The 27,476-nt window shown below is 42.7% G+C and overlaps 1 protein-coding gene across 3 annotated transcripts in view; it reads left to right on the top strand.

Moving 5' to 3' along the window:
- The first annotated feature begins 6,653 nt into the window (after nt 1-6,653).
- Nucleotides 6,654-27,476, top strand: part of Klhdc1 (kelch domain containing 1) — a 32,625-nt gene continuing 11,802 nt past the window's right edge. Inside the window, exons 1-10 of one of the 3 annotated variants that reach the window (XM_040743006.1) lie at nt 6,654-6,827; nt 13,805-13,875; nt 14,393-14,510; nt 14,972-15,090; nt 16,657-16,735; nt 17,497-17,580; nt 18,715-18,798; nt 19,333-19,391; nt 21,305-21,417; nt 23,655-23,727. In XM_040743006.1, the coding sequence (XP_040598940.1) occupies nt 6,732-6,827; nt 13,805-13,875; nt 14,393-14,510; nt 14,972-15,090; nt 16,657-16,735; nt 17,497-17,580; nt 18,715-18,798; nt 19,333-19,391; nt 21,305-21,417; nt 23,655-23,727 (896 nt within the window). In that variant the 5' untranslated portion in view covers nt 6,654-6,731. The remainder of the gene's footprint in view (nt 6,828-13,804; nt 13,876-14,392; nt 14,511-14,971; nt 15,091-16,656; nt 16,736-17,496; nt 17,581-18,714; nt 18,799-19,332; nt 19,392-21,304; nt 21,418-23,654; nt 23,728-27,476) is intronic. The other 2 variants (XM_040743004.1, XM_040743005.1) reach the window with 2 other exon arrangements.

The following is a 27,476-nucleotide window of genomic DNA, read 5'->3' as shown; positions in this document are numbered from 1 at the left end:
AAAGACCTAAACAGCCCACGAGTACTATCACCTGAGGCTGAAAAAGAATTAGAATGGGTAGAAAAGAGAATATTAGAAGCACATGTAGACTGTGTGGATCCAAAACTGGACTGTATTCTGGTTATTTTGCCATCTAGAGAATACCCCTCAGGAATATTAATGCAGAGGGAAGACATCATACTAGAATGGGTATTTCTGCCACATAAACAGAATAAAAAATTGAAAACATATATAGAAAAGATCTCTGATTTGATATTAAAAGGTAAGTTAAGGCTTCGTCAACTGACTGGGAAATACCCAGCTGAAATTATTGTACCTTTAACAAACGATGAAATTTCCTCCTTATGGAAGGATAATGAATATTGGCAAATAGCTTGCAGTGACTTTTTGGGAACTATTAGTAATAACTATCCCAAAACAGAGAGAATCAAATTCATAAAAAAAACAATTTGGATTCTTCCACGTATCGTGAGACAAACACCTATTTCTGGAGTTCTTACCTTCTACACAGATGTAAACAAATCAGGTAAGGCAGGGTATAAATCAGGAAATATAAGTAAAGTAGTTCAAAGCCCTTACAACTCCATACAAAAGGCAGAGTTATATGCCATTCTCATGGTACTTAAAGACTTTACAGAGCCTCTCAATATAGTCACGGATTCTCAGTATGCAGAAAGAGTTGTCTTGCACATTGAGACTGCAGAATTTGTTCCTGATAGTACAGAATTAACCTCATTATTTTTACAGTTACAGGAAACCATCAAAAACAGGACTCATCCTATATATATAACACACATCAGATCCCATACAGGTCTGCCAGGTCCTCTGGCACAAGGCAATGATGAAATTGATCGTTTGTTAGTAGGTAATGTGTTGGAAGCTTCAGAATTTCATAAGAAACACCATGCTAACAGCAAAGGCTTAAAGAAGGATTTTTCTATCACCTGGCAACAAGCCAAAGAAATAGTAAAAAATTGCCCCAGTTGCTCATTCTACAATCAAACTCCATTGCCAGCAGATTGTAATCCTAAAGGTATTCACAAAAATGAACTTTTACAAATGGACGTATTTCACTTCCCAGAATTTGGCAGTTTAAAATATGTACACCATACCATAGACACATTCTCAGGATTCCAATGGGCTACTGCCCTCAGCTCTGAAAAGGCTGACTCTGTTATTACACGCCTCTTAGAGGTGATGGCTGTTATGGGTATACCTAAAACGATAAAAACTGACAATGCTTCAGCATATGTCTCCAGTAAATTGGAACAATTTTTCAAATATTATAATATAAAACATGTTAATGGTATACCTTACAATCCCACAGGACAAGCAGTGATTGAAAGATCTAACCGAACCTTAAAAGAGATGCTTCATAAACAGCCAGGGAGAACAAAGACCCCTAAACACAGGTTACATAATGCTTTACTAACATTGAATTTTCTTAATGCTGATGAAAAAGGACAAACTGCAGCAGAAAGACACTGGACTACAGAGAAGACTTCTGAACTGAACCAACCGGTGTATTTTAAGGATGTTATGACCTCAGTCTGAAAACCAGGATATGTGTTACGTTGGGGAAGGGGTTATGCTTTTGTTTCCACGGGAGAAGAAAAGCTTTGGGTCCCATCTAAATTAATTAAGATTCGATCAGAACAGAAAACGTCTCAGGAGGAGGAAGGATGACGGCTCATCTACAAGGTCTGCTATATATAAGGAGACCTCATTAAAGGAAAGAGAAGTATTCTGTGTGTCTTTACAGGACGATTAGTCCTGAACAGTGAAAAAATACTAGGTATATGGACACCTAAAGAAGAAAGGATAGCTACTCAGAGGACCACCAAACATGCAATAATATGATGTGTTATCAATGTCTAAATCTCTCTATTTTGTTATTGTAATTTCTATTTCTTCCACTTAATATGCCTGAGTCCCAATTCATCTAATTAATGCTGGCTTTGGAGTTGGATTGGCTCTCCTGCTTTAAACCCAAGCATATTGTTAAAATGCAATTCAGACTTTCTATATTATATCAAAGAGCCATTGATATGAGACAAAAACAACAACAACAAAAAAGATATATATATGGGGACTGTCATCTGTGTATATTTGGTTCTTTCTAAAACTCTAATCTCCTTCATGTGAATTATCTTCCTTAGGGTTGCCTTTCCCAGTATTCATACACATAAAAGTTAAGAATTTCTGTGCTAACATTAATATTTCAGTTTTCCAGAGACAAAGGGATTTCTTGACAGCGATCTTCAGCTGCTTCAGAAAGAGAATGTGGATTCACTTCCCCGACTCGGCCTGATTCGACTGGATACATCTAAACTGCCCCACATCATCGACCCCACCTGACAGGCACCATCCTGAAATCAGCTTGGAACTGCATCACTTGACACACCGTCAGGCCAAGGAACTGATACAGTGCATCTTCTACAATCTGATCAGAGCTTCAGACAAGAGCTTCAATCAAAATCAAAAATCTAATCCGGAACTTCAGTCAAGCCTCTCCTGCAAAACAGAGACTAACTGACCTACTTAAGACTCTTGTTACACTAACAGTTTCTTCCCACAGGTCCCCATGACATTGTCATTGTCCCACTTCAGCAAGAAGTAAATTTGAGAATTCCATGTCCCATCTCCCTACTATTGACATTAGAGGATAGTTTGCACCTGTTAGTGTTACTTTGCAATTATTTTAGGGTTGGGATTGGAAGGAGGTGTTCAGACTTAGGCATCCCTTTCAGATAAGTTTAGAATTTAGGTGGAATGGATATGTTTAGTTTAGGATAAGTAGATTATAACTTAATTATCATCCTCTACGTATATATGTTGTATATGTTTGAGTTTGTATCAAATTTAACTCTTCTATTTAGACTAAAAGGGGAATTGTAGGAGTGAACCCTACAAAGCTATCCGCCCAACAGGGCATGGTCAAGGTAGAGATAAAAGGAAGTGAAAGGTAAAGGGGCTTCCCTTTTCTCCTGGAAGCCAGCTATGCTTCTAACTCCTGGTCTGTGCGACTCTCTCTCTCTCTCTCTCTCTCTCTCTCTGGTAAATAAATATATTGTTTTCCCTATATAGTATCGAATATCGTTATAGTGTATGCCTTGAATCAGCGTCCAATATATGGTAATGTTTCTCCCATAGCTAGGACCCACGGGTCCAGGAATCAAGGGGTGGAAAGCAGAATATTTCCACTCCTAGTGAGCCACTAGAAAAACTTTACTTCCTGTTCCTGTAAACCTTAAGTTTAGATGCCTTAAAGGTTTTGGTTCCAGCAGAGTGAGCACTCCTGGCAGGAGTCACAACAAACATTCCATTGAACTGGAAACTCAGACTCCACCCTGGTCACTTTGAGCTTCGGATGCCTTTAAACCAACAGCCTAAATAAGGAATAACAGTGTCAGGAGGGGTGATTGATCCAGATTGCCATGGGGAAACTGGATTGCCTCTCCACAATGGGGGTAAGAAATATTATATATGGAGTACAGAAGGTCCTTTAAGGTGTCTCATGGTGCTACTACACCCTGTGGTCAAAGTCAATAGGAGCGATAACAGCCTAATCCAGGCAGGATGACAGAGGACACAGACCCATCAGGAATGAAGGTATGGGTCACTCCTCCAGGAAAAGAGCCAAGACCTACTGAGGTGTTTGCCAAGGGTGGAGGAAATACAGAATGGGTAGTAGAGGAAGGTAGTTATAAATACCAGTTAAGGTCATGTGACCAGTTACAGAAACAAAGATTATACTTAACGTGAATGTTTCTGTTGTATTTTGATAAGAATGCATTTGTACAGATGTTTGTGTTTGCTTTGAATGTCTTTATTATGTGATGTAATATCAATTAAGAGGATATCAATGAGCTGGGCATTGGTGGCGCACGCCTTTAATCCCAGCACTCGGGAGGCAGAGGCAGGCGGATCTCTGTGAGTTCGAGACCAGCCTGGACTATCAATCGAGTTCCAGGACAGCCTCCAAAGCCACAGAGAAACCCTGTCTCAAAAAACCAAAAAAAAAAAAAAAAAAAAAAAGAGGATATCAATGGTTATGATACTTAAGTTTAAGACACTAAAAGAATGTTTCTCAAGGGACATTGCCACCTATTCTAAATTTGTAATGCATTTTTGGTTATCTAAGGGATAGCTATACATGTTAGGCATAATTATGGCCTAGTTAAATAGATAATGTGATTGTAATTGTATGTGGAATAGTTATATTATGTTTAGGAGTTATCACCTGGTTATTGTTTTCATTTGGAAATTAATTATGATGTAATATGATTGTGTGTCAGGTTGGCAAGGGGTGGATTATGATGGCTATTCTTGGTTGTCTACTGGACTACATCTGGAATTAACTAAAATCTGAAAATGGAGGACATACCTGAGTAGCTGAGGATTTTTTTTTTTTCTGCAGAGTAACCCTGGCTGTCCTGGAACTCACTCTGTAGACCAGGCTGGCCTTTTACTCAGATCCACCTGCCTCTGCCTCCACAGTGCTGGGATTACAGGCATGCACCACCACCACCACCAGACTTGGTTGAATCCACTTCTAATAAGGATTTTGAGTCGGGAGGACCTTTAATCCTGAGTCTTGAGGTGAGAAGACACACCTTTAACATGGGCCATACCTTCTACTGAAAGTCTGTATATACGGACATGGGAGAAGGAAACTTTTGTTTTTTTGCCTGTTTGTCTTTTTCTTGCTAGCAAATCCATTCCTTGACTAGCATTAGCACCCACTTCTTTAGAATTCCATCATGTAATAAAGACCAGCTGAGACACCCAGCCTTGTGGACTGAGCACCTACTGGATTCTTGGACTTTTGGTTCATAGTTAGCCATTGTTGGATAGTCTTCAGTCATTTTAATAAATCCCCTGTCTTTATACAGATTCATTCTACAATTTCTGTCACTTTAGAGAGCCTAATACAGATGGCAATTCTCTACTGTTAAAGACACCACATGCCACATGCCTTGGTGGAAGGATATGGAGAAATCAATATGGGATTGAACTGGCCCATCTTCCCTCCCGGCCAGATTTCATAATTCTGGAAGGCACTACGCAGGCTGCTTAGGGGAAAATTGTAACCTTGATCACACTTGGCTGGGGAATCCTGAAGGCTACAGGGTATCAACATGTCAGTCCTGACATATATGCCCACTCATGGAACTATTATGGCTGATTGGATTTTTTTCTGATTGGATTCCTGGATCGACAAGAAGTGACTGGGGCCTGGTTCTGTAAACGTGGTCAGACGCCCATGGCTGGGGAAACCACAGACTTGATGGGAAGCTGCCTCTGCTCCTTTGCTAAATGAAATGTATGTACCTGTCTAATTGCCTTCTAAACATGTGTGTTTATGCTCATCCATTAGTGCAGCTGTCATCTTTGGTCAATGAAGTTTCTGCTTCCTTACAGGAATAGTTACAGCACAGACTCAACTGGCCCAAGTGCTTTTGAAAGCCCAGCCCCAATGGGACATCTATACAACCTATCCAGGTCTCAGGGGTTATCCTGGAGGGAGGCCAAAAGGTGGTAAGAGGTGGAATGTTGTAGAAAGATAGGAGCACTGTGATTATGCTGTGGGGGAGGGGTTCCCTGACATCAGTGGATTTATAGGCAGTTAACAGTTGCCAGGAAGAGTTCTCAAGCTCCCATCCCCCAGCTTCTGTAGGCAGTTAACAGTTGCTAGGCAGAGACATTTTACTCAGTGGTATAGCCCGTGCTCTTGAAACTGTAATTAAACTCATTGGTTCATCAACCAAGATTCGAATGGAGTTGTTTCTTTGATCTGTTGAATAGAGGTTTGCTCCTCTTCCCAGGAAAAGTTTATACAAGTGGGAAAAGCAAGATACAGAGCTGTGCAGACAGTAATGCTTCCTTCTGGCTTGAAGGGAATTGTGCCTGTGTACACACACACACACACACACACACACACACACACACACACACACACACACACACACACGAAGAAACAATAGAAATTATCACTCAGTGCCTCGGGCGCCAATGCCTTCCACTGTGATTAGCATGGAAGTAAGTACAAGTGAAGGAAAAAGAAAACCTTTAGCACCCAGACACTACAAAAGCAAAAACCTCAGATAAGACTTCCAAACCCGCCCCCCCCCCCAAAAAAAAGCCAGACATGGTGGTGCGCGCACTATGGAGGCTGAGGCAGGAGGATTGGCGGAGCACTGCCTGAACCATGAAAAGGCTGGGAAGATACGGATGTCAATAAGCTGGCCCAGGTGAGGCTCACAAACCCAGTACGTGACCCATGTGCAGGAAAAGAAGAACGCTCGCTTCACAAATGAACATCACGAAGCTGGAGACAGGGCTTGGGAGGACCCAAGTTTGATTCCCAGCACCCACATGGAGGCTCATAACCATAACTCCAGTTCCACGATGTACAAGATACACAGACAGACACATAAAAATAATTTAAAATAAAAAAAAAAGAACGTCACGAGAAGGAAGTGAAGGAAGAGTTTCCAGATGACTAAAGACTTAAGCAGTCCGGACAAAGGCTGCAGGGAGGCTCGGGGAGAGGCGCGGAGCGTATCTAAGGAGCGCACGTATTCCGGGGAGCAGCCAGGCCCCCAGAACCGGGCGGCGGCCGCGCAGACGCGCAGGTTTCTCGGTTCCGCCTCCGCCAATCTGGACCCTCGTCGCGTTCCGTTCGTGCGTGCGAGCCGGCGCCGAGCTGGCTGGGCCGCGGAGGGCGGATGGCGGACTCGCAGGCGTTCTGCGTGGCCGAGGAGCGCAGCGGCCACTGCGCCGTGGTGGACGGACACTTCCTCTACGTGTGGGGGGGCTACGTGGTAAGGGGAAGGGGCGGGCGCGCCGGGGCGGCGCGGGAGCGGCGGCTGGGGGATGACAGCCGGCGACGCGGCACCCCCGCCGGCTTCCAGGCGGCTCGCCTGCGCTGCGCACTCCACTCGCCACGGGCCGCCCGGGGTCGCTCCGGCTCCCAAAGCCACCCAACCGGGGCCCCAGGGTGCGTGACTCCCCCAGCCTCCGGGGCGCAGGACTGGAGAGAACCCCAGGACGCCGTGCCGTGTTGTCCTCTGTGTCTATTGCCACGGTGCGATTCAAAATACCGAAGTCACCAAGCAGTTTAATGTGTCAGCTCTGTTTAGTGGCATTTCTTTGCTGATTATGTCTCCAAATAGATTCGTATTCGCAACCCCACGCCACGGAGTTTTGTGGTTGAAAATTCGTATTACCATGGCGGTTGGAATGTGTTGTTTGTTTTGTTTCTATGATCATAGGGTGATAGCAAGGATTATCGAGTCGGAAAAGTCATTCAGGTATACACACGTCAACCCCTTTCGCTCACAGATTAGAAAATAAGCCCCGCGGAAGCCCTACTGTAAATAGAAGATGCATCTTCCTACTCCTCTATACCTTTATATGACAGACCTGTAACACGAGTGAATCACAACGAAATAAAGTGCATACTGTGTGTGCTAAGAATTCTCAGGTCCAAGTGGGTTTTTGTTGTTTTGTGTGTTTATTCCTAATTTATCCCAATATCAGAAAAATCAGAATTAGGTTTTGAGTACCCAGTATATCTGGCATGTCCCTAGATGTCTCAGTCTTAAATCAATAGGATTATAGATTACAATCTGATCTCTAAAGTGACCCTGTATAGTAAACAAGTCTCCATTTCATTTTATTTTAATATTTTTAGATTTATGTCCACGAGCGTTTTGCCTGTATGTATGTCTGCGTCTTGTGTATGCTTGCAGCCCATGTAGGTCATAATCCCTGGAACTGTCATTACAGACTGCTATGAGCCACTATGTGGGTGCTGGGAATCAAATCCAGGTCCTGTGCGAGAGCAGCCGGTGCTCTGGACCATCTCTTCAGCCCCAAGTCTCCATTTTTAGAAAGAAAGGCATTGACCCTTTGATGGTCATGTGACACCAGGCACTGCTTCCTGGAGCTTTGTTTTACTAATTAATTAATTGAGACAGGATCTCACACTGCAACTCACACAGGCTGGCCTGGAATTTTTGTGTAGCCCAGGTTGGTCACAGATTCAAAACTAGCTTCCTGTTTTTTGCCTCTCAAGTGTTCAAACTTACAGGCATAAGTGACTACAACTTGCTCTCCCAATTGTTTTTAGAGGGTTTTTTTTTTTGTGGATTTGTCTGTTTTTTGTTTGTTTTGTTTTGAAACAGTACCTTGAACTTCTGATCCTTCAGCTTCCACCCCCCAAGTTGGGACTATTAGTGGTCGTCTCCTAGCCTGATTTTGACTTTGTTTCTTGTGAAAAACTAGTTTACACATGATACATAATAATGGCTGTATGCACATAATACATATACATAATGATGGCTGCATGCACATAAAGTTTTGTTTGTTTTGTTTTTAAGCTATACCGCTAGGAGATACAGACTTACTAAACTTTTTCTTCTGCGTTCATATCGGTTGTGCTGATGATGGTTAAGTTTAAATGGAAAAAATCAAAATAATAATCTCACCAGCCAGGTTGTGTAGCGGCATGCCTGTAATGCCCTAAGTTGGGAGCCAGAAGCAGGAGAAGCAGGAGCTGGAGGGCCTTCTGGGTTACATTGTGAGTTAAGGGATAGCCTGGACTACATGAGACCTTTCTCAAAAATAATAGTAATCTTCTCATCTCATCTTTGTATGGGTTCATTTTAACTCCATAAATGAAGCAAATCATTGCAGAATCCCTTGGGGCCATCAGGGAAATGTCTGAATGTCTTAAAATCTTATTTTACCCTTGAACGTTGTATTCCGTGAGAGTCCATTTCTCCAGGGTGGCAGCTAAAGAGTATTCCAAAGGGCAGAGGCACTACAAACACAACCCTGAAAGACACAACACAGATTTACGCCCTGGGTCTATTCACTTTTAAGTCCCAGGGATCAGCAGCAGTCCAGTGGCGTATCAGGTGTAAGTGGTGTAGGGGGAAAAAATAGGCCGGGAAAAAGACAACACGCCCTGTCTCCAGAAAATGCAGGATCCTTCCAACACATGTTGCAGAGCGGCCTTTTGGGCAGGAGATGGCCGAAAGGTTCTGGAAGCTGGAGGGATCCCAACCGTGGGCAGTCAGGGATGCAGTTGGCATTGTCTGTTTTATACTCCCCTTCCCTCATTAGCGCAGAGAGTGCTCGTGTGGAAGTTGCCAGACCTGTGTCTTGGAGACTCAGACAGTTGTCTGAAGTACTTCTTGCTTGAGCCAGTTTTAAAGAGCAGTGTATCTGAAACTAGTTCTCTGTCCTCTGTGCCTTGCCCAGTTTACGGACGGACATCCATCCCAGTTGCCAGGCAGCTGGCGGGACATGAGATGTGAGCAGTTTTCCAGGGCTTGAAGGAAGAATCGTTTTGTGTTTGTAGGTGGTACGCGTTCCTCCCAGGACCTCGCTCAGACGGTTCTGCTTCTCTAACAGGATTGATTAGGATGAATTTTTCTCTGAAAACTTGATCTGTAAATATGGCAATCTAGCCTGTTATGTGTGGAAGATGGGTTCAGGAAATGTTTGAGGACAGTGAAGGGAAGAGGGCTTTAGTAGCAGACACTAAAGTATGTCACGGCTCTGAAGTCATCAGTGGTTCTGATCTAATAGATGGCACCACAGGCTAGGAGAGAGGTGGCAGAAACAGCCAGGCATGGAACTATTTTTGTTTTTAAAAGTAGCATTTTGAATCTGGACAACCAATTATACAATAAGTGCTTCTAAGATAGTTGGGGGAAAATTATATCAGAGTCTTAGGACTAACAATTAAACATAGGAAAACCAAACGTCTCTGTGGGGAAGAGAAAGGACTATTTTAAAATCTTGGCTTGAGAAAGGAAAATCTGAGTTGGAAAAATATATAAAGAAAAAATGAGCAGATCAAACTTTTTTTTAATGGCCTTTTAAGAAGTACCACAAAGTGAGAAACCTAACGCCAAATGAGGAAATATTTGTAACGTGTGTGATAGACTCAGGTTCTACAAAAACCAAGAGCAGTTGATGAGCAAGTTTCAAAGAAGCGGAGGGGCTCAGGAGGTGGAGGCCTTGCCTGTGCACATGAAATCTGGGCGGGATTGCAAACCTGGCGGTGGTGCACACTTGTAACCCGGCACTGAGGAGAGGGCGGTGGAAGGAGCAGGCATTCAGGTCACCTTTGGCTACATAAGGAGTTGAAAGCCAATCTGGGCCAATCTGTCAAAGGAAAAACAATAAAAAGTAGGGAAAAAAATAGGAGTAAAAACATAAAAATCCAGGACCAAGTGTAGAGGAGGCTGGCACTGGCACTGCCATTTCAGAAGTTCATGATCCTGGCATAAGAGGCATCTCAGTATTTGACTGTCAGTCTGAAGACTTTTCCGTGGTGTGGCCTCAGAGCTTGCTCTCTGTAAGACCAGATGCTGGGTCTCCAGTCTTCCTGATGACCCATGAACTACTTAATAGTTTGAGACAGGGTCTTTCCACAGCCCTGGCTGTCCTGGAACTCATTATGTAGACTAGAAAGGGATAGGTTAGACTCAAGAGCCTTACCTGCACGCTGGGTTCTGAACCGAAGTCCTCTGGAAGTTCTCTTAACCACTGAGCTGTCTCTCCAGCCCTTGCTTATGTCTGCATTGCTAATCATGCAGAGTACACTTGTATGGCTAGTCCTCTAGTTTGTTTGTTTGTTTTGGATTTTCAAGACAGGGTTTCTCTGGTCCTGGTTGTCCTGGAACTCTCTGTAGACCAGGTTGACCTCAAACTCAAAGATTGACCTGGGGTCCGCCTCCGCTGGTATTACACCTGGAGATCCAGCTGCTTGCCGCCATCACCAATAGCACCCCACCCCCAATTAGTCCTCTCACTTATCCATTCCAGCTCTTCAGTGCCTGTGCTAAGACTTCATTACATATCACCAGCTATTTCTCAAACACATTCAAGCCACCATCCATTCATTTGAAGTGTATCCTGTTCAGTGCTGTGTTGTGAAAACTGACTGTTACTAATCTATTCCTCTATTGGTAGATTTTATTGCTATAATCAGCAATGCTGCAGCGAGCATTCTTACAGCATGTCTATTATACATGCACAGGATGTGTGCATTTTCTAGGGCATGGACCAAAGAATAGGATGTTGGGCCACTTGTCAGGCAAATTGAATTGGAGATTTCAGAGTGTTGACAAAATATTTGTATTAATTTGCATCTCCACCAGCCTCCTCATCCTTCCACATCCTCAACAACATTTGGTACCATCTGCCCTTAATTTTTCTGCCAACACAGTGAGGGTGACATGGTATTTCATTGTAGTTTTGGTTTTCATTGCTCAGATTAATGTGTGTGTGTGTGTGTGTGTGTGTGTGTGTGTGTGTGTGTGTGTGTGTGTGTGATGAGTGTAGGGACATGTACTGTGGTGCAGACGTGGAGGTCAAAGGGCAACTTTCTGGAATTGGTTCTCCACTTCCACCTTGGTTTTGAGGTAGGATCCCTTTGTTTCTGCCATGCTGCCTGCTGCTGAGGATTCCAGGCTAGCTGTGGGGCCTGCCCTCCTGTCTCTACCTCCATGTCTGGAGTGCTGAAGGGAGGCTGCCAGGCTTGTGTGGTAAGTGCTTTTACCCACACAACCAGCTTGCTGGTCAAGGTTACTGATAAGTGTTAGTGTGTTTTCATAACTCCATGGTCTATTTGTGTTTTCCCTTTCGTGAAAACACTTGTCTGTGTACTTTTCTGTTGGGCTGTGATTTTGTTTTTTTTTTTTTAAGGTTGACATACATTCTTTTAGTGCATAGTTATATGAATTAAAAATGATGGGGAGGGCATGGGAGGAGGGAAGGGAAATGGAGAGGGACCTGGAACTGACTTGTGAAGCAACCTCATTTCTAATTTTAATTTAAATTTAATAATAATAATAATAAAGTGATGGGGCAGTGAGATGGTTTAGCAGGTAAGAGCACTTACTGCCAATCCTGATGACCTGAGGTTCTGAGGTTGATCCCTGGGGCCCACATTGTGGAAAGAAAGAACTAGCTCCCACATGCCTTTTGATCTCCGTGTGTGTGTGTGTGTGTGTGTGTGTGTGTGTGTGTGTGTGTGTGTGTGTGTGTGTGTAGGTTGCTCTGTGGTTAGGAACATTGGGGTTCATTTCCCAGTGCCCACAAGGTTGCTCACAATCTTCTGTGATCCCAGGCCCAAGAGATCCAACACCCCCTGATTTCCTCAGTCATGTGTTGCAAAGACATACATGAAAAAAAAAAAAAGCACACACTTAAAAATAAATACAATTTTGGGCCAGGGAGATGGCTCAGTGGTTTAGAGCACTGGCTGTTTTTCCAGAGGACCCAGGTTCAATCCCCAGCACCCGTGTAACAGCTCACAACGGTCTGTAACTGCAGTTCCAGGGGATCCAACACCCTCATACAGTCCTATATGCAGGCAAAAACACCAATGCACATGAAATAAAAATGAGTAAAATTTTAAAAATACAATTTGAAAAGAAAAAATAAAATGTCATTTCACGTTGGAGTTTGTTTTCACCCAGTGAGGTGTTAGTCAAATAGATTTTTTAAATTACTGGGCTAAAGCGAAGGTGCAGTTAATTTTTCTGGAATTAATCTGCTTAGCTATCCAGCATGAATTCCATTTGCCTTTTACATATGAGGACACTTTCCAAAGCTCTGGAAAATGAACTATAACAAGTAGATGTGACCTCTGCCTCGTGGTGTTGGTGGTCAGTTGCAGGCCTGTTTGACAAAGTGAAGCCTTCTCTCAAACAAATGAACAAAAACAAATAATGTTTTAAGGTGTTTAAGAGATCCTAGATAAGAGCTTTTCAACCTGCTGGGAAAATAGTCACAAAAGTTTCCCATGTCTCCAGGACTGGGATTCATGAGCAAAACAGCCCCTGGACACAGTGACACCGAGGACACAGTAGGCACTGGTGGAGCAGTACTTTGTCATGGGGACCGCCAGCCTGTAAATAACAACATGGAGACATTATTCATTGTGAAAGCTTCGTCATTAGCTTAGGCTTGTCTTATAACTTACATTAATTTTTTATAATTTTTTAGTTAAATTAACTTGCTTTTATTAATGTGCCATCTACATGGCTTGGTTACCTCGACTTTGTACCATAGGTCCAACCTCTTCAATGTCTCTCTGGCATCTCTGTGCTGCCCATTCTGCTTCCTCTGTGTCTGGCTGGTGACTCTGCCTTTCCTTTTCCCAGAGTCCCCTCTGTCCTCTGAAGTCCCACCTAACCTCTTCCTGCTTAGCTATTGGCCATTCAATTCTTTATTACACCAATCACAGCAATACATCTTCACACAGTGTGCAAATATCCCACAACACCCTCAAAACGTTGTTCAGTGGGTTAAGGTATCTGGGGCAGTGTGTCTAGTTATATCTTCAAAAAAAAAAAAACCTTCTTTCCCTAACTCTCTTCACCTGAGGCACAGTCTTCTATAATGTGTGACTGCGATGCTCTGCTGTGCCTTTCAGAGCTTTTTCTGAGAGAAAGTTTAGCTACCCTGAGCCTTTTTCTTGAGACTCGTATATTTCTCATTTTATTCTGAACATTATTGTTGCTGTTGTTTTTTGAGACAGACTTTCTTTGTGTAGCCTTGGCTGTTCTGTAACTCACTTTAGACCTGCCTGGCCTTGAACTCACAGAGATCTGCCTGCCTCTGCCTCTGGAGTGCTGAGATTAAAGGCGTGCACCACCATCGCCCGACTATTCTAAATATTTATTTCAGCCTTTCTCATCCCAAAGAACTATTTGTTACTGTATAATTGAAAAACATGTTGAAAATAGTAATTTTGTGTATTCTTTATTTTTAGTCTATTGAAGACAATGAGGTCTACTTGCCAAATGATGAAATTTGGACCTATGATATTGATAGTGGACTGTGGTAAGTAATTTTACATTGCAAAATGTCAGGAGTCTTGTAACTCAGAGAGGCTTTAATAGACTACAGGGAATTCAAGAGCATATTTGACAGTGTCTTTCTCCTCTCCCTTTAATTCATTCTCTGACTGTGTCCCTACTCCCTTTCCTTCCCCATTCCTTGTCCCTCCCCATTCCTTTCAAAGCCATCACCGCCACTCAGCTGTGACACGAGGGAAACTCTTGTGACTATCCCCCTCCCCCAGCAGGATGAAAAGTATTATGGATCTCTTTGCACTTTTTTGTTTATTTATTCATTGTTTTCTGTGGGGGGAGATAGGGTCTCACTTTGTAACCCAGACAGGCCCCAAACTCTCACCTTCTGGGCTCAGTCTCCCCAGCACTGGGATTACAGGTGTGTTCCACGGCACCTGGCTAAATTACATTTACTTCTAGCTGGCCAGGGGGAAAATCCTCAGGAAGTTTCCAGGGAGCCTCTGCCATCTGGAAAGCTGAGAGATTCTCTGTGGTCTTTGTTGCAGGGAAATGCACCTGATGGAAGGAGAACTCCCCACCTCCATGTCAGGAAGCTGTGGGGCTTGCATCAATGGCAGGCTGTATGTTTTTGGAGGCTATGATGACAAAGGATACAGCAACCGCGTAATCCTCTCTTTTAATTCAAGAGTGCAGCCGCACGTAATCCCCAATGGATCATCTCATGTCACACACTTGCAAGCATTTTAAAAGGAAGATAGCGAGTACATCCTAAGTTTACAGTCATTAGACTTTCAAGAGATGGGAAGGCAGCAACTATATTCTGTCCCTGCCTCAGTTAGCTGCAGTCTTAGTACCTCCTGAAGAGCAACCAGTGCTCTTAACCTCTGAGTCATCTCTCCATCCCCAGTTAGCTGCAGTCTTGTTGTTATCCACAGACCAGAGCAGAGGGGGGAAGGACTGTTGCTGTATACTGTCTTGTTTTCATCTATCCTAGAAATGAAATTTTCTAATGGATATTTATTGAAAATAAAAGTCAGGTTAGTTTTTGGATGCCAGGCTTCTCCCCCACACAGATTTAGTTTTCAGATGCCTTGACTCCTAACACTAATGTCGTCTTTTAAAAGCTTTACTTTGTCAATTTACGAACAAGAGATGGAACTTATATCTGGGAGAAAATCACCACATTTGATGGACAGCCACCCACACCACGTGACAAACTCTCCTGCTGGGTATATAAGGACAGGTAAGACAGCACCTGGACTTTAATGTCCTTACCTTAGGATATAGCTGTGGGCCACACTTGAGGAAGTTTTCCAGTAATTATAGGCTTGTTTTGATGTCAATGGCAACAGCAGTCCTAAAACTGATAAGAACTGTGTCATAAAAGTGAACATGGAAGAAACGATATTTGGATTTTCCACCTTGAATAATTTATTTAAGCTGTATTTCTAGATCATTAGCAGGTTGACATGATTAAAAACTGAAGCTGTTTTGAGAAGTATACAGTGGAAGGCCAGCTTCCTGTCCACCTTGTCTTCCCCTTTGCCCCCAACACAAAGAGCCTGGAAGTCTGTATTTCTTTTGTTCTTGGGTGTGGCTCCCACACAGCTGCTACTGGAATCTTCTGAAGCTCTAAACCCTGTTCAAGCACAGCCCCTGGTGGTCTGACTGTTTGAAACTCCTCAGATGATTCCAAGGAACAGCCACTCTGCTCAGATCCAGGGGCTTCCAGTGGTGATAACTTAAATTCTCTCCAGGGGATTTGCTCACCCATCCTCTCGAATTTCAGCTTCTTTTCCCTTCAGTTCTTTGGATTCAACCCAGAGCTTCACACAAGATGGCAAGCACTCCTCTACTAATTATCCCATAAACCTCAAGTTCTGCCTTTGATGACCAATTCTGAGTTTTCCCTAAAGACTACCAAGAGTCAGGACATGTGTTCAAAACCCCTGAGGCTGGCTTTCTTCTGACTCTGATTTGCCATCCTAGTCCAAGCATGACAGTTGGCAGCTTGGTGGTTTTTCTTTACAATCCCCATGTATGTCATTTCCTCTCTCTTCTGCCATTGCTGGAGGCATGAGGATGCCTGTGGGTCTCTTCTCCTGTGGGTCCATCACCTGTGGAGGTACTTCCTTTGTATCTCATTGTCCCTCAGTTCTTTGATTTTTTTGAAACTATAATTGTGTAGTTTATTTGGCTTGTTAGTTATGGTAAGAGAAGAAATCTATTTCAAATTCCTTCTTAAAAAATGATTTTTGGAGTTGGGTGTGGTGGTACACTTTAATCCCAGCACTTGGGAGGCAGAAGCAGACAGATATCTGAGTTCGAGGCCAGTCTGGTCTACAAAGGGAGTTCCAGGTCTGTTAATAAGAGAAACCCTGTCTCAAAAAACCAAAATAAACAAATACATAATTAAAATGATTTATTACTTATTTTATGGTCATTGGTGTTTTGCCTGAATGAGGGTATTGAATCCCCTGGAGCAGACAGATGTGAGCCACCATGTAGGTGCTGGGAATTGAACCCTGGTCCTCTAGAAGAGCAGTCAATGTATTAACCATTGAGCTGTCTCTTCAACACCTCAACTTCCTTTTGTGTGTGAGGTTTTTGAGGCAGGCCCTCACTCTGGAGTTGGCCTAGAATTTATTATGTAGCTCAGGCTGACTTGGAAACACATGAGAATCCCCCGTCTCAGCTTCCCGAGTGCTAGAATTGTAGGTGTGAGCAACAGTGCTCAGCCAGTTCAGCTATCTCTGAGCAGACTAGAAGAAAGACTCCTAAAGTGTGTCCTTTTGCATTTGATTTTCAGATTAATATATTTTGGTGGTTATGGGTACAGGAGGCACAGTGAACTTCAAGACTGTTTTGATGTCCATGATGCATCTTGGGTAAGGAAGTAATCACACCTTAATTTTTTCCTTTAATTTAGCATCACTGTAAGCCTTAGGAATAATGAATTAAATTGTTTTCTCTCTGTTTGTTTTTGCTTTTCAAGACAGGGTTTCTCTGTGTAGCTTTGGAGCCTATCCTGGAATTTGCTTTGTGGACCAGGCTGGCCTCGAACTCACAGAGATCTGCCTACCTCTGCCTCCCGAGTGCTGGGATGATAGGTGTGTGCCACCACCACCCGGCTCAAACTTAACTTTTTTAACCTTTGTTTTTATATTGTGTGCATAGATGTTCGGTCTGCATGTATGTCTGACACCATGTGTGTGCAGTGCGGGCCGAGGCCAGAAGAGGGTGTTGGATCCCAAGGGACTAGAGTTACAGACAGTTGTAAACCATCATGTCAGAGCTGGGAATTGAACCTGGGTCCTCTGGAAGAGCAGTCAGTGCTCTCAAGTGTTAAGCAGTCTTTCCAGACCACCTCCTACTTTCCAATTAGTTCTTTTTTGAATACAGGAAATAATAGCCATCTAAAGGTTATTGTAGCAAAAATAAGGTTTGAAATAGGTTTCAAAATAGAAATATTCATTCTGTCTCGTGCTGAGTGAAGGAGTGGAGGTACCAGAGGTGGGCCTCGCTGCAGTTTGGGCTTGAGGGGCAGCTGTGAGGCGTGGTGTGTGCCTGTCACTTCCACAGTCAATCTCTAGCAGAACTATGCTGGAGTGCTGGCTGCAAAGCTCCTAACTATTTGCTTCTCTTTCAGGAAGAGCAGATATTCTGGGGGTGGCACAATGATGTCCACGTGTTTGACACAAAGACAAGGACTTGGTCTCAGCCAGAAATTAAAGTAAGTGCTACTGAGTTACCCAGAGCCCCCTGGAGCTGAAGCCTGTCCCTCTAATCCCAGCCCTCGCTCACTCTCACTGGCTTCTCCTCTCTTAGTAATTGCTTTTCTGTTTTTGGGGGGTTACTTTTACATTCATTGATATTTTAAAAATCTCTTTTCTTCCCAAGTTACTTGATTTTAGTAATTGGGTTTATAATTGCATGTAAAATACTTCTCCCTCTCTTCTTCCCTTCTCTGTCTTCGGTGTTTTGAAAGGGTCTCACTATGTAGACTATACTGACCTCGAACTTGCAATCTTCTTACCACCCCCATGCCAGGATTAAAGGTGTGGCCACTACACCCAGCCAAAGAAGCTCCCTTAAAACTACTAACAATTACTTTTTTGATGTTGTTGTTCTTGTTCTTGTTTTTGTTTTTTGAGACAGGGTCTCTCTGTGTAGTCCTGGCTGTCCAGGAACTCGATCTATTTACCAGGCTGGCCTTGAACTCACAGAGATCCACCTGCCTCTGCCTCCTGAGTGCTGGGATTACAGGTGTTTGCCACCGCCGTTCAGCTGGGAATCAACTTTTTAAAATGGTTTTCTCTTAATTTAACTCTTACAGAGGTAAATGGTAATTCTTTATATCAGCTGGATCTCAGCACAGTTACAAGTGAGCCTAAAACATCAGATTGGCTTCATTCAAGATACAGCATAGAGAAGTGGTTTGTGTTGTTTTTTAATTCTAAGACTTTTAGGAAGAAGAAAAGCAAAAGCAAAACAAAACAACTTCTAAAATTCAACATGTCTAGGAAATGATAAAGGGCTTCTTTGGTTTGACTTACACTATCAATGAAGTTGTTTTATGAACTTGAGGACTTTGGGGACCATAAGTAAATTCTTAATCTCTGAAATGTAATATTAGATCTTTGGTGTGGGGTTAGGGAAGAAGAGAGGAGAGATTATTTTTTAAATTTGATTTTTAAAATCTTTATATTTCAAGCTCAATTTCTATGAACTTTTGTCAGGGTGGTGGGCATTTAAGGGCAGAGGATGCATTTTATTCTTGAAGAAGCTATTTGTAGTTCTGACTGAGCACAGGATGTGGCTGGTACAGCTGCCTCAAGTCTGCCTCTGTTCTGATCTCTGCTTGCAGGGTGGAGTTCCGCCACAGCCACGAGCCGCGCATTCATGTGCAGTTCTGGGAAATAAGGGGTATATCTTTGGCGGACGCGTTTTGGTCAGTGTTTTCAATGGAAATGATATTTTAATGTGTGATGTTTACTAAATAATTGTCCTCTGATTTTGTGAAGCATCCAGACATTCAGATAACCTAGACATTAAACTGCATCTAGTACTAATTTGGACATATATATAATATGTGTGTGTATATATATCTATATCTATATTTGTATATATATGTGTGTGTATATCTATCCTCTGTTTCTCACAGAGACCCTGCACATACTGTCATAGGTGATTTTTAATCATACTTTAATGAGGGCCCTTCACTTGAGTGCAGGGTCAAGAATGCTTAAAGTCTTACCACCTAAGCTCTGTTAGATTAAACCCATCCCTTCCTTGTGCCTCTCTGGATGTCACTCAGGCAGCTCCATGTTAATTTTCCTAGTGCTTGGAACTGATTCCCAATATTTAAGCTTCCAGTGCTAAGTAGAATAGAGCAATTTGTGCTTAATCTGAACACGTTTGAAAACTAACATTTTATTGCATAAAAGAGCTGAAACACTGTCCAATGATCATGCTTTTATTTTAGCAAACTAGGATGAATGACTTACACTATCTAAACTTAGATACCTGGACTTGGTCTGGAAGGTAAGCCTGGGGTCTATGGTCTCCTACAGTGGGAGTGGGTGGGTTGATATAAGAAATATAAAATTTAAATTCCCTTTCTTCTTTCCCCCTCCCTCCCTTCTTTCCTTCCTTTTGAGACAGAATCTCACCAAGTAGCCCAGGCTAGCCTTGAACTCTGGGTTGTCCTGCCTCAGCCTTCCAGGTAAAAGGATAATAGGTACCACAGTCAGCTAAATGGAGTTTATACAAATTATATAAAAACATAAAAATAGTAAGAGTTGAAAGGAATCATGTAAATCTTGACTGTATAATAAGTATTCTTTGGGGACTGGTCACTAGAAGAGATGGGGTGACTGAATGGAGTCGGTTTACACACCTAGACACTGAGATGGATAAGAGTCAGATTTTGGTTGTGGCTCATTATATTGTTTAGCACCAGAATATATTTAGGTATTACTTTGGACATTCTTGTAGTACAATGGAATCAGAAGTATAAACACTATTAAAAATAAAACAATGGGTCAGTTGGTGGTGGTGCACGCCTTTAATCCCAGCTCTCGGGAGGCAGAGGCAGGCAGATCTCTGTGAGTTGGAGGCCACTCTGGTCTACAGAGTGGGCTCCAGGATAGCCAGGGCCACACAGAGATACTGTCTTAACAAATCATGGATGAATAAATAAACAAAGAAACAGCTCAACCAGGAAGTGCTTGCCTAGCAAATATGAGGACCTGGCTCAGGGCCCCAGCACCCGTATAAAAACCAGGCGTGACGGTGTGCGCTTCCGGTCACAGCCCTGGGGACCCAGTGTAGACAGCTCCTGAGGCACACATACATACACAAATAAAACCATGAATAGCCAAACCTGGTGGCGTACCATGTAATCTCGCTTGTAAACTCAATAGGCTGAAGCAGGAAGACAGTGAGTTTGGGGTTAGCTTTGGCTACATGACAAGTTTGAGACCTGCTTGGGGTACATAGCAAGACCCTGTCTTTAAAACAACCAACCCCTCCCAAAAAAAAACCATAAAAGTGAGAGGAGAAAAAAGCAGCAAGTTATTCTCTAAATGTTGGCATTAGGGATTATGTAAACTGAATGTGGTAAGTGAAAAAGACTGACTCCTAAAACCAGCAAAAGATTAATCATTTCTCTACAAAAATGTATACAAAATGTTAAAAGGCATATTGAAAAATGTAAACCAGAAGTAAACTGAAAGAAATATTTGTAGCGGTTTTCTTGTTTGTTTGTTCGTTTGTTTTTAGAGAAAGATGAAGTCAAATGTTCCCAAGAATTTAGAGGGGAAAAAAAAAGACAATCTAACTGGGCAGTGGCAGCACACCTTTAATGCCAGCTCTCGGGAGGCAGAGGCAGGCGGATCTCTGTGAGTTCGAGGCCAGCCTTGTCTACAGAGCAAGTTTCAGGGCAGTCTCCAAAACAATACAGAGAAGCCCTATCTCGAAAAAAATCTCGAAAAAAAAAAAAAGCAAAACAACAACAACAAAAACCTTTTGTGGTTGTTAATGATTTATAACCAAAGTATTTATTTTCCTTTGTTTTCTCTCTTTCATTCCCTCTTTCTTCTGCCTTCCCTCCCTACTTTATTTCCCTTCCCTCCTCCTTTCTGCTCTTTCTTTCCAAGCAAGATCTCTGTATGTAGCTCAAGCTGACCTTGAAGGCACTGAGTACCCCAGGCTAGCCTCGAATGCATGGTCTTCTTTCAGCCTGTTGGGTGCTGGGATTCCAGGATGCCCCCACTCCCCAGCTCAGCTTTACTTTAAGATCTAAGATGAGTGCGGTGAATGGGTAGCACTCACAGGCCAAGGCAGGAGCGTCGTGAGCCTGACTGTCTTGGGAGAAAAAAATAAGACCTGAGATAATAAAAAACCTTTCATTTTGCCTAATTCAAAGCTGGATTTTAATTTTTCCCTTGCTACAGGATTTCTGTTAATGGAGAAAGCCCCAAACATCGGTCATGGCATACGCTGACAGCCGTAGCTGAGGATAAGCTTTTCCTATTTGGTGGACTAAGTGCAGATAATACTCCACTGAGTAAGTGCATAAGCTTGGCATCAGTCATTACCTCCTTTTCCCGTGTGTTGCAGTGTGCACCGCCCAGGTGGCAGGCGTCTGGGGAAGGGCGTAGTGCCCATGTCCGAGCCCCTACCTGGGGGTGTGGGAGTCAATGCCGTAGTGACCTGAAGGGGCTCTTTCCTGGGGGTGTGGATGGTTAAAAACTGTTTTACATTTCTTCCCATTGCGTGTGCGAGAGCATGAATGTGTATGCAAGATGTGCCACAGTGCGTATGTGGGTACAGGGGAACCTCTGAGGGCTGGCTCTCGCCTAATGCCACTCGGGTTCCAGGGATCAAACTCAGGTCCGCCTGCCTCTGCCTCCCGAGTGCTGGGATTAAAGGCATGCGCCACCAACGCCCGGCCTCTGAGACATCTTTTTTAAATTAATTATATTTCATACTTATACAGAAGTCATTTATTCATCTGTCTGTCTATCTATCTATCGATTTATTTATTTATTTGGTTTTTCAAGACAGGATTTCTCTGTGTAGCCTTGATTGTCCCAGAACTCACGCTGTAGACAAGGTTGACTCACAGAGATCCTCCTGCCTCTGCCTCCTGAGTGCTGGGATTAAAGGCGTGCGCCACCAACGCCAAGTCTAAAGTTATTCTTTTCTCCCTGTATTCCCAGCCGTATGCTTGCATTGTGAATTGATATGATGGGCCCGAGTTATAGCTCACTATTAGAATGCTTGCTTGACATGTGCATAGTCGAGGGCCCAAGAGAGATGAGAGGAAACTTAAAGCCTCTTTCCATCCCCACATCCCATGGTCCTGTGTCTTGACTGTTTGTCTAGATGCGGTTGTACTGTAAACTAGAATATGGACAACAGTCTTCCCTGAGGCCAGAAATGCAAGGGGGAAGCTAATGTCTCCTTTCTGTTGTAGGACCAGTGTGCTCAGTAGAATACTGTAACTCCTCTAGCTGGTGTTTTGTTTGTTTGTTTCACCTTTATTTATTCACTTATGTGTGTATTGATGTGTATATGTGTGTGAACCACACTGACATGTGGAGGTCATGGGACAGCTTGTGGGAGGCAGTTAATCACCTGCCATATTGTGGGCTTCAGACACAGCCCAGGTCCTCGGGTCTGGGCAGACAGCACTGCTGTCCACTGTGCTATCTTCAGACCCAGAAGTCTAACTTCTGTCACTGCTGATTCTAATAGCTATGAGTTTTCCAGTACAGCCTTTTTCCCCTGAGACAGGGTTTCTCTGTGGCTTTGGAGGCTGTCTTGGAACTAGCTCTTGTAGAGCAGGCTGGTCTCAAACTCACAGAGATCCTCCTGCCTCTGCCTCTGCCTCCCGAGTACTGGGATTAAAGGCGTGTGTCACCACCACCCAGCCTGAGTTGGGTTTTTTGTTTTTGTTTGTTTGTTTGTTTGTTTAGAGACAGGGTTTCACTTAAACTTCTGATGCTCTGCCTCTGTACTGCCTAACTGTTGAGATTAAAGACATGCAGCAACATACCCTGCTGAGATTTTTCATTAAATTCAGAATATAATTTGTATATTTCACTAGAGAATAATATTTAAATTTTATGTGTATGGAAGTTCTGCCTACATGTATGTGTGTGCATTACGTGTATGCAGTGTCCACAGAGGCCAGAAGAGGGCGCTGAATCCCTTAGAAGTGCAGTTACAGATGATTGTGAGTCATCACGTGGGTGCTGGGAACTGAACCAGGTCCTCTGAAAGAGTAGCTTGTGCTCTTAACTGCTGAGCCATCTCTCGAGACCCATACTTGCTATTTTTGATCATTAGCATATGGGACACTGAATGACCTAACTCTTCCTTCTTTCCTTATAGTTTTAGTGTCCATTCAGCTTAGCAATGTGTGCCAATGTGTTTTTGGGGAGAACAATGCAAGATCTAGGATTTGATCAACAAGAAGATAGTACAGAGACAAATAGCACATGTGGCAAAATTCTTTTCTTTTTTTCTCTCTCTTCATCCTTCCTGTTCCTCCCTTCTATCTTTCCTTTTCCTTCTTTTTGGCTGACATTGAGCCCAGGGCTCATGTGTGCTAAGCCCCAAACCTTAGTAGTTGTTGCTTCTTGGATGTGGGGCCCTCTCACTTTGTAGATGTTTATGAAAAATGTGCAGACTCACCCAAGATAATGATACAAATGTAACATGATAAGCCTGTTAAAAAACATTAAAATTATAATCCAAAGGCCTAATCATAATTTCTGAACTGTACTAATATTGCAGGTGATGGCTGGATTCATAATATTATAACAAACTGCTGGAAACAACTTAGACATTTACCTTACACCAGGCCCAGGTAAGCCCAAAGAAAACAGTTGAGAGTTTTTAGAATGTGAAGATTTAGGACAGAATGCAGTGTCTGTAAGGAAACCGTAAATAGCAGAGTTACTTCTCAAATTAGCTTTGTGTTAACTGAATAAATCAATTATTATTTTGATTATGTTCATTGGAAATGATTTATATACTTTTTATCCATTGTTGTAAAATTGAAAATGCTACTTTTAACTAAACATATGATCTTGTCTAATAAGGTAATTTAAAACTTTGTATAAGATCAATTTTTAATGCTGCTATTTTTAATAAACAGGAATAGCATTAGCTTTAGTAATAATTGTTTTTTAGAAGACATTTAAAGTAATATATTGAGCATATTTGATTTCAAGTTACTGTAAGACAGATGAGTTTTAACCGTCAGAGCAGGGAATGATGGTCCAAGCCTATGATCCAGCATTTGGGGAGTATGGGCAGGAGGACCAGGCCATCATTGGCTGTGCAGTGAGTTTGATGGCAGTCTGGCCTACATGGAACCTTCTCTGAAAGTAAACAGCAGTCTTATGTATTCATTAATGTGAATATTTTGAAAAAGAAAATGCTATTTATTCATTGTATATTGTAGGATAAATATTATAGAGACAATATGCTATTATTAAAGAGAATCAAATAGTACCATAAAGATGTCTCAAATTTAGTTGACTAGTGTAATGAAAATGTCCTCATAGGAGATTCAGATAGAGCATGCCACAGGATCATCTGCAGATAGCATGCTGTCTCATGCCATATTTTAGAAGTGGCCTTACTCCAGATTGTATATGTTAGCATAAAGTTAACTTATATCTTTCTGTTATGTAAAAAATGATTACTGATAGCTTATTTGAGAAAAAACCTAAATATTCATATGTATGTTGATATGTAAATCTATACTAATACTGTTTAGAGGCCATAATGACTGCATATGCTATTCTTAATTTTTAATGTAGAAAAATTCATTAGAATATGTTAACCCCTCTAGCTTTCCTGAAACATACTTGTTTAATTTAAAGAGTTTATTAATTTTTATTGAGGCAACATGCAAGTTCAGCTACTACTTAGTTTTTGGCTTCACAAAGTCACTTATGACAATCATGTCTTCACCTGTGAGATGAGGGGACTCCTGGTTTCCTCTAGGTTTTTCTGTTTTGTTTTGTGAATACATTAATTATGATGAAAATGGTAATAATATGTTTAATTAAATTTTTCTGACTTATATTTGAAGCCTTAATGAGTAATTAGTGCAAAACAACTGTTATCAATAGCATGCTAGTTGGAGCTAGAGCTGTGTAACATGCTTTCTTTTGACTGAGCTGATGTGTCCTGTCAATACTATGCTTTATTAGGACGTTTAGGTGATAAGTGTAGAGCAGCTGTGAGAGGACATAACTGTCAGTCTGTAGGAAACATCAGGTTGCAAGCTAGATGCCACCAAAACCAAGGCAGGAAAGGCTTTCCAGTGTTCTTCGGTGATGAGATCCAGGTCCGAGTTTCCCTCAGGCAGATAAGACAGAGGCAGATCTGCCTTCAGGTATGAGGTGAGGAGGAGAACAGGTGGGGTAGAGTTGAGTGTAAGGAGAACATATATGTGTGTGCGTGGTTTTGAATGAAAGCGACAGGCCACATCTGCCTGCGTTTTGTGTCTTTCCACACTATAATGTGGAGTGACAGCTGCCCGATTCTCCTCTTAGAGTGCTAAGCTTCCTCAGCCATGGTGCTGTGGACAACTCAGAAGAAACCCCCGTTGCTCACATTGCCTGGGCCCTGTGAGACACCTCAGGACACCCTGCAGGAGACTCACTCCTACGATGAAGCTCTCCTCTCCAGGCCTCATTGTATGGAAATCTGTGCCTGAGCATTGTTTTCGTTACAGGTGGCTGTCAAGAAAGACTGTCTGTAAAGATGTCATAGAAAGTGCTGGCATATAGAGCCCTAAATCCTGTCAGGTCCTGTCAGCATTGCCAGTGTATCTTGTGGCTTTAATCTTGGACCTTAGCCCAATCCCTCCCATAAGTGAGGACATGCAGTGTTTTCAGTCTCTTGTGCCTAACTTCTCTAATCCCATGTCCAACCCCTCAGCATTATCTGGTTCCTACTGAAAGTATATACCAATCTATACCCCAGCAGGGGATTTGGAGAACTGGGCAGCATATTTACCAAACAGCGTATCACATGCCTCATCCCGGGTCACAAATGCATTTGTCATATTGTGTGTGTGTGTGTGTGTGTGTGTGTGTGTGTGTGTGTGTGTGTGTAATGGAGAAAGTGTGCAGAGTCCCACTGTTTGCATTCGTGGGGTTTGAGTAAGAGGGATTAATGTATAAAAATACATTTGACAATAAGTGTAATATATAGTATTTTCTTGGGGGACTGTTGCTTCAGTAATTTGTTCTCTTAAGAAAAGTATCCTAAATGAGGATACCAGACGTTTGAGAGCAGCCTGGATGCAGAGTGAGTTCCAGGCTGGCCTGGTGGTATACACCTGCAGTCCAGTGCCTGGGAGGCAGAGAAGGGCATCTCGAGTTCCAGACCAGCCTGATCTACACAGAAAGGCCCTTAAAAATATATAGTGCTCTCTTAAAGTCAAAACAATGACTTCGTAAAATTCTGTTTATTTTGTACAATTGAGAATTTATCTGAGGGTTTTTTTCTGAGAGCTAGAGCCTGTGGAAATATTCAACTTTATAAAGCAATAAAATTGCTTTTAGTGAATAATGTGAAATTTGAGATAGGTATGAACTACCTACCAGACCATTTCTCAAAGAACACTAGTTGCTCTACTCCTTCATGAGATAATTTGTATATTTAATGACTTACTTAATGAACTTTTTATGTGTTTGCTTTTGCTAATCAAAAGTTTTGGAGCACCTACTGGGTACAGAATACCATACTGGGCATTTTTTGTAAGGAAAAATGAGAGCACTCAAGTTGCAGTGGTCTACTGGTGTTGGGAGGAATAGGGAGCTCATCGGGGAAGGCAGAGCTCAAGCTTTGTAGGGAGAAGGTAGTTGTTGATCATAAATATTAGGCTAGAAAATTCATCTTCTAGCAGAGATGCCCCTCGATCAGGAAGTTCCCAAGACAATGGTGGATTCTAGCAACTAACCGTAAGACTGGGGGGGTAGCTCTGTGGGGGAGGGGTTGCCACGTGCACAGGCCTTAGGTTCAGCCCCCAGTGTTGAAACAAAACCAACACACACACACACACACACACACACACACACACCTACAGTTACATCTGTAGTATATTCCAAAATATTGAGAGGAGAAAACCCTGAGGATTCCTGACACGGATGTTTGAGGGACAAAGAGCCAGCTTCCCAAAGTTCACCATTGCACACTTGACTCAGATCGCTGCGCTGTACCCTGTGTGCATGTGCGGGCGTTAGGTACCAGTTAAAACTTTTTGAAGTGATTGAGACAGCACAGATTATTTAAAAGGTAGCATTTAATACTGTGTGTAGTTGGGGAAGATGATAGAGGGAAAATGCGGAACACGCTATGGTATTCTGTACCCAGAGGGCCGGGTTTGAAGTCGACCTGTGTGCATTTGTCAGCTGATGGGGCACAGAGCGGGACAAAGGTGACAAGAATTGACATGGAGGCCACCAAAAGAGCTGGAACAGGGCCTGTTGTGCCTGAGGAATTGAGTCTTTAAATTCATTTCAGGGGTAGTATGTGAAAAATAAGGGCTTAGCAAGCTGGGGGCTGAGACAGGGTCTCTAGGAGTCATCTGTA

The sequence above is a fragment of the Mesocricetus auratus genome, unplaced genomic scaffold, assembly GCF_017639785.1.
Source record: "Mesocricetus auratus isolate SY011 unplaced genomic scaffold, BCM_Maur_2.0 Super-Scaffold_15014, whole genome shotgun sequence".
Lineage (NCBI taxonomy): Eukaryota > Metazoa > Chordata > Mammalia > Rodentia > Cricetidae > Mesocricetus > Mesocricetus auratus.
The sequence above is the reverse complement of the archived record's forward strand: the minus strand, read 5'-3'. Positions and strand labels throughout refer to the sequence as shown.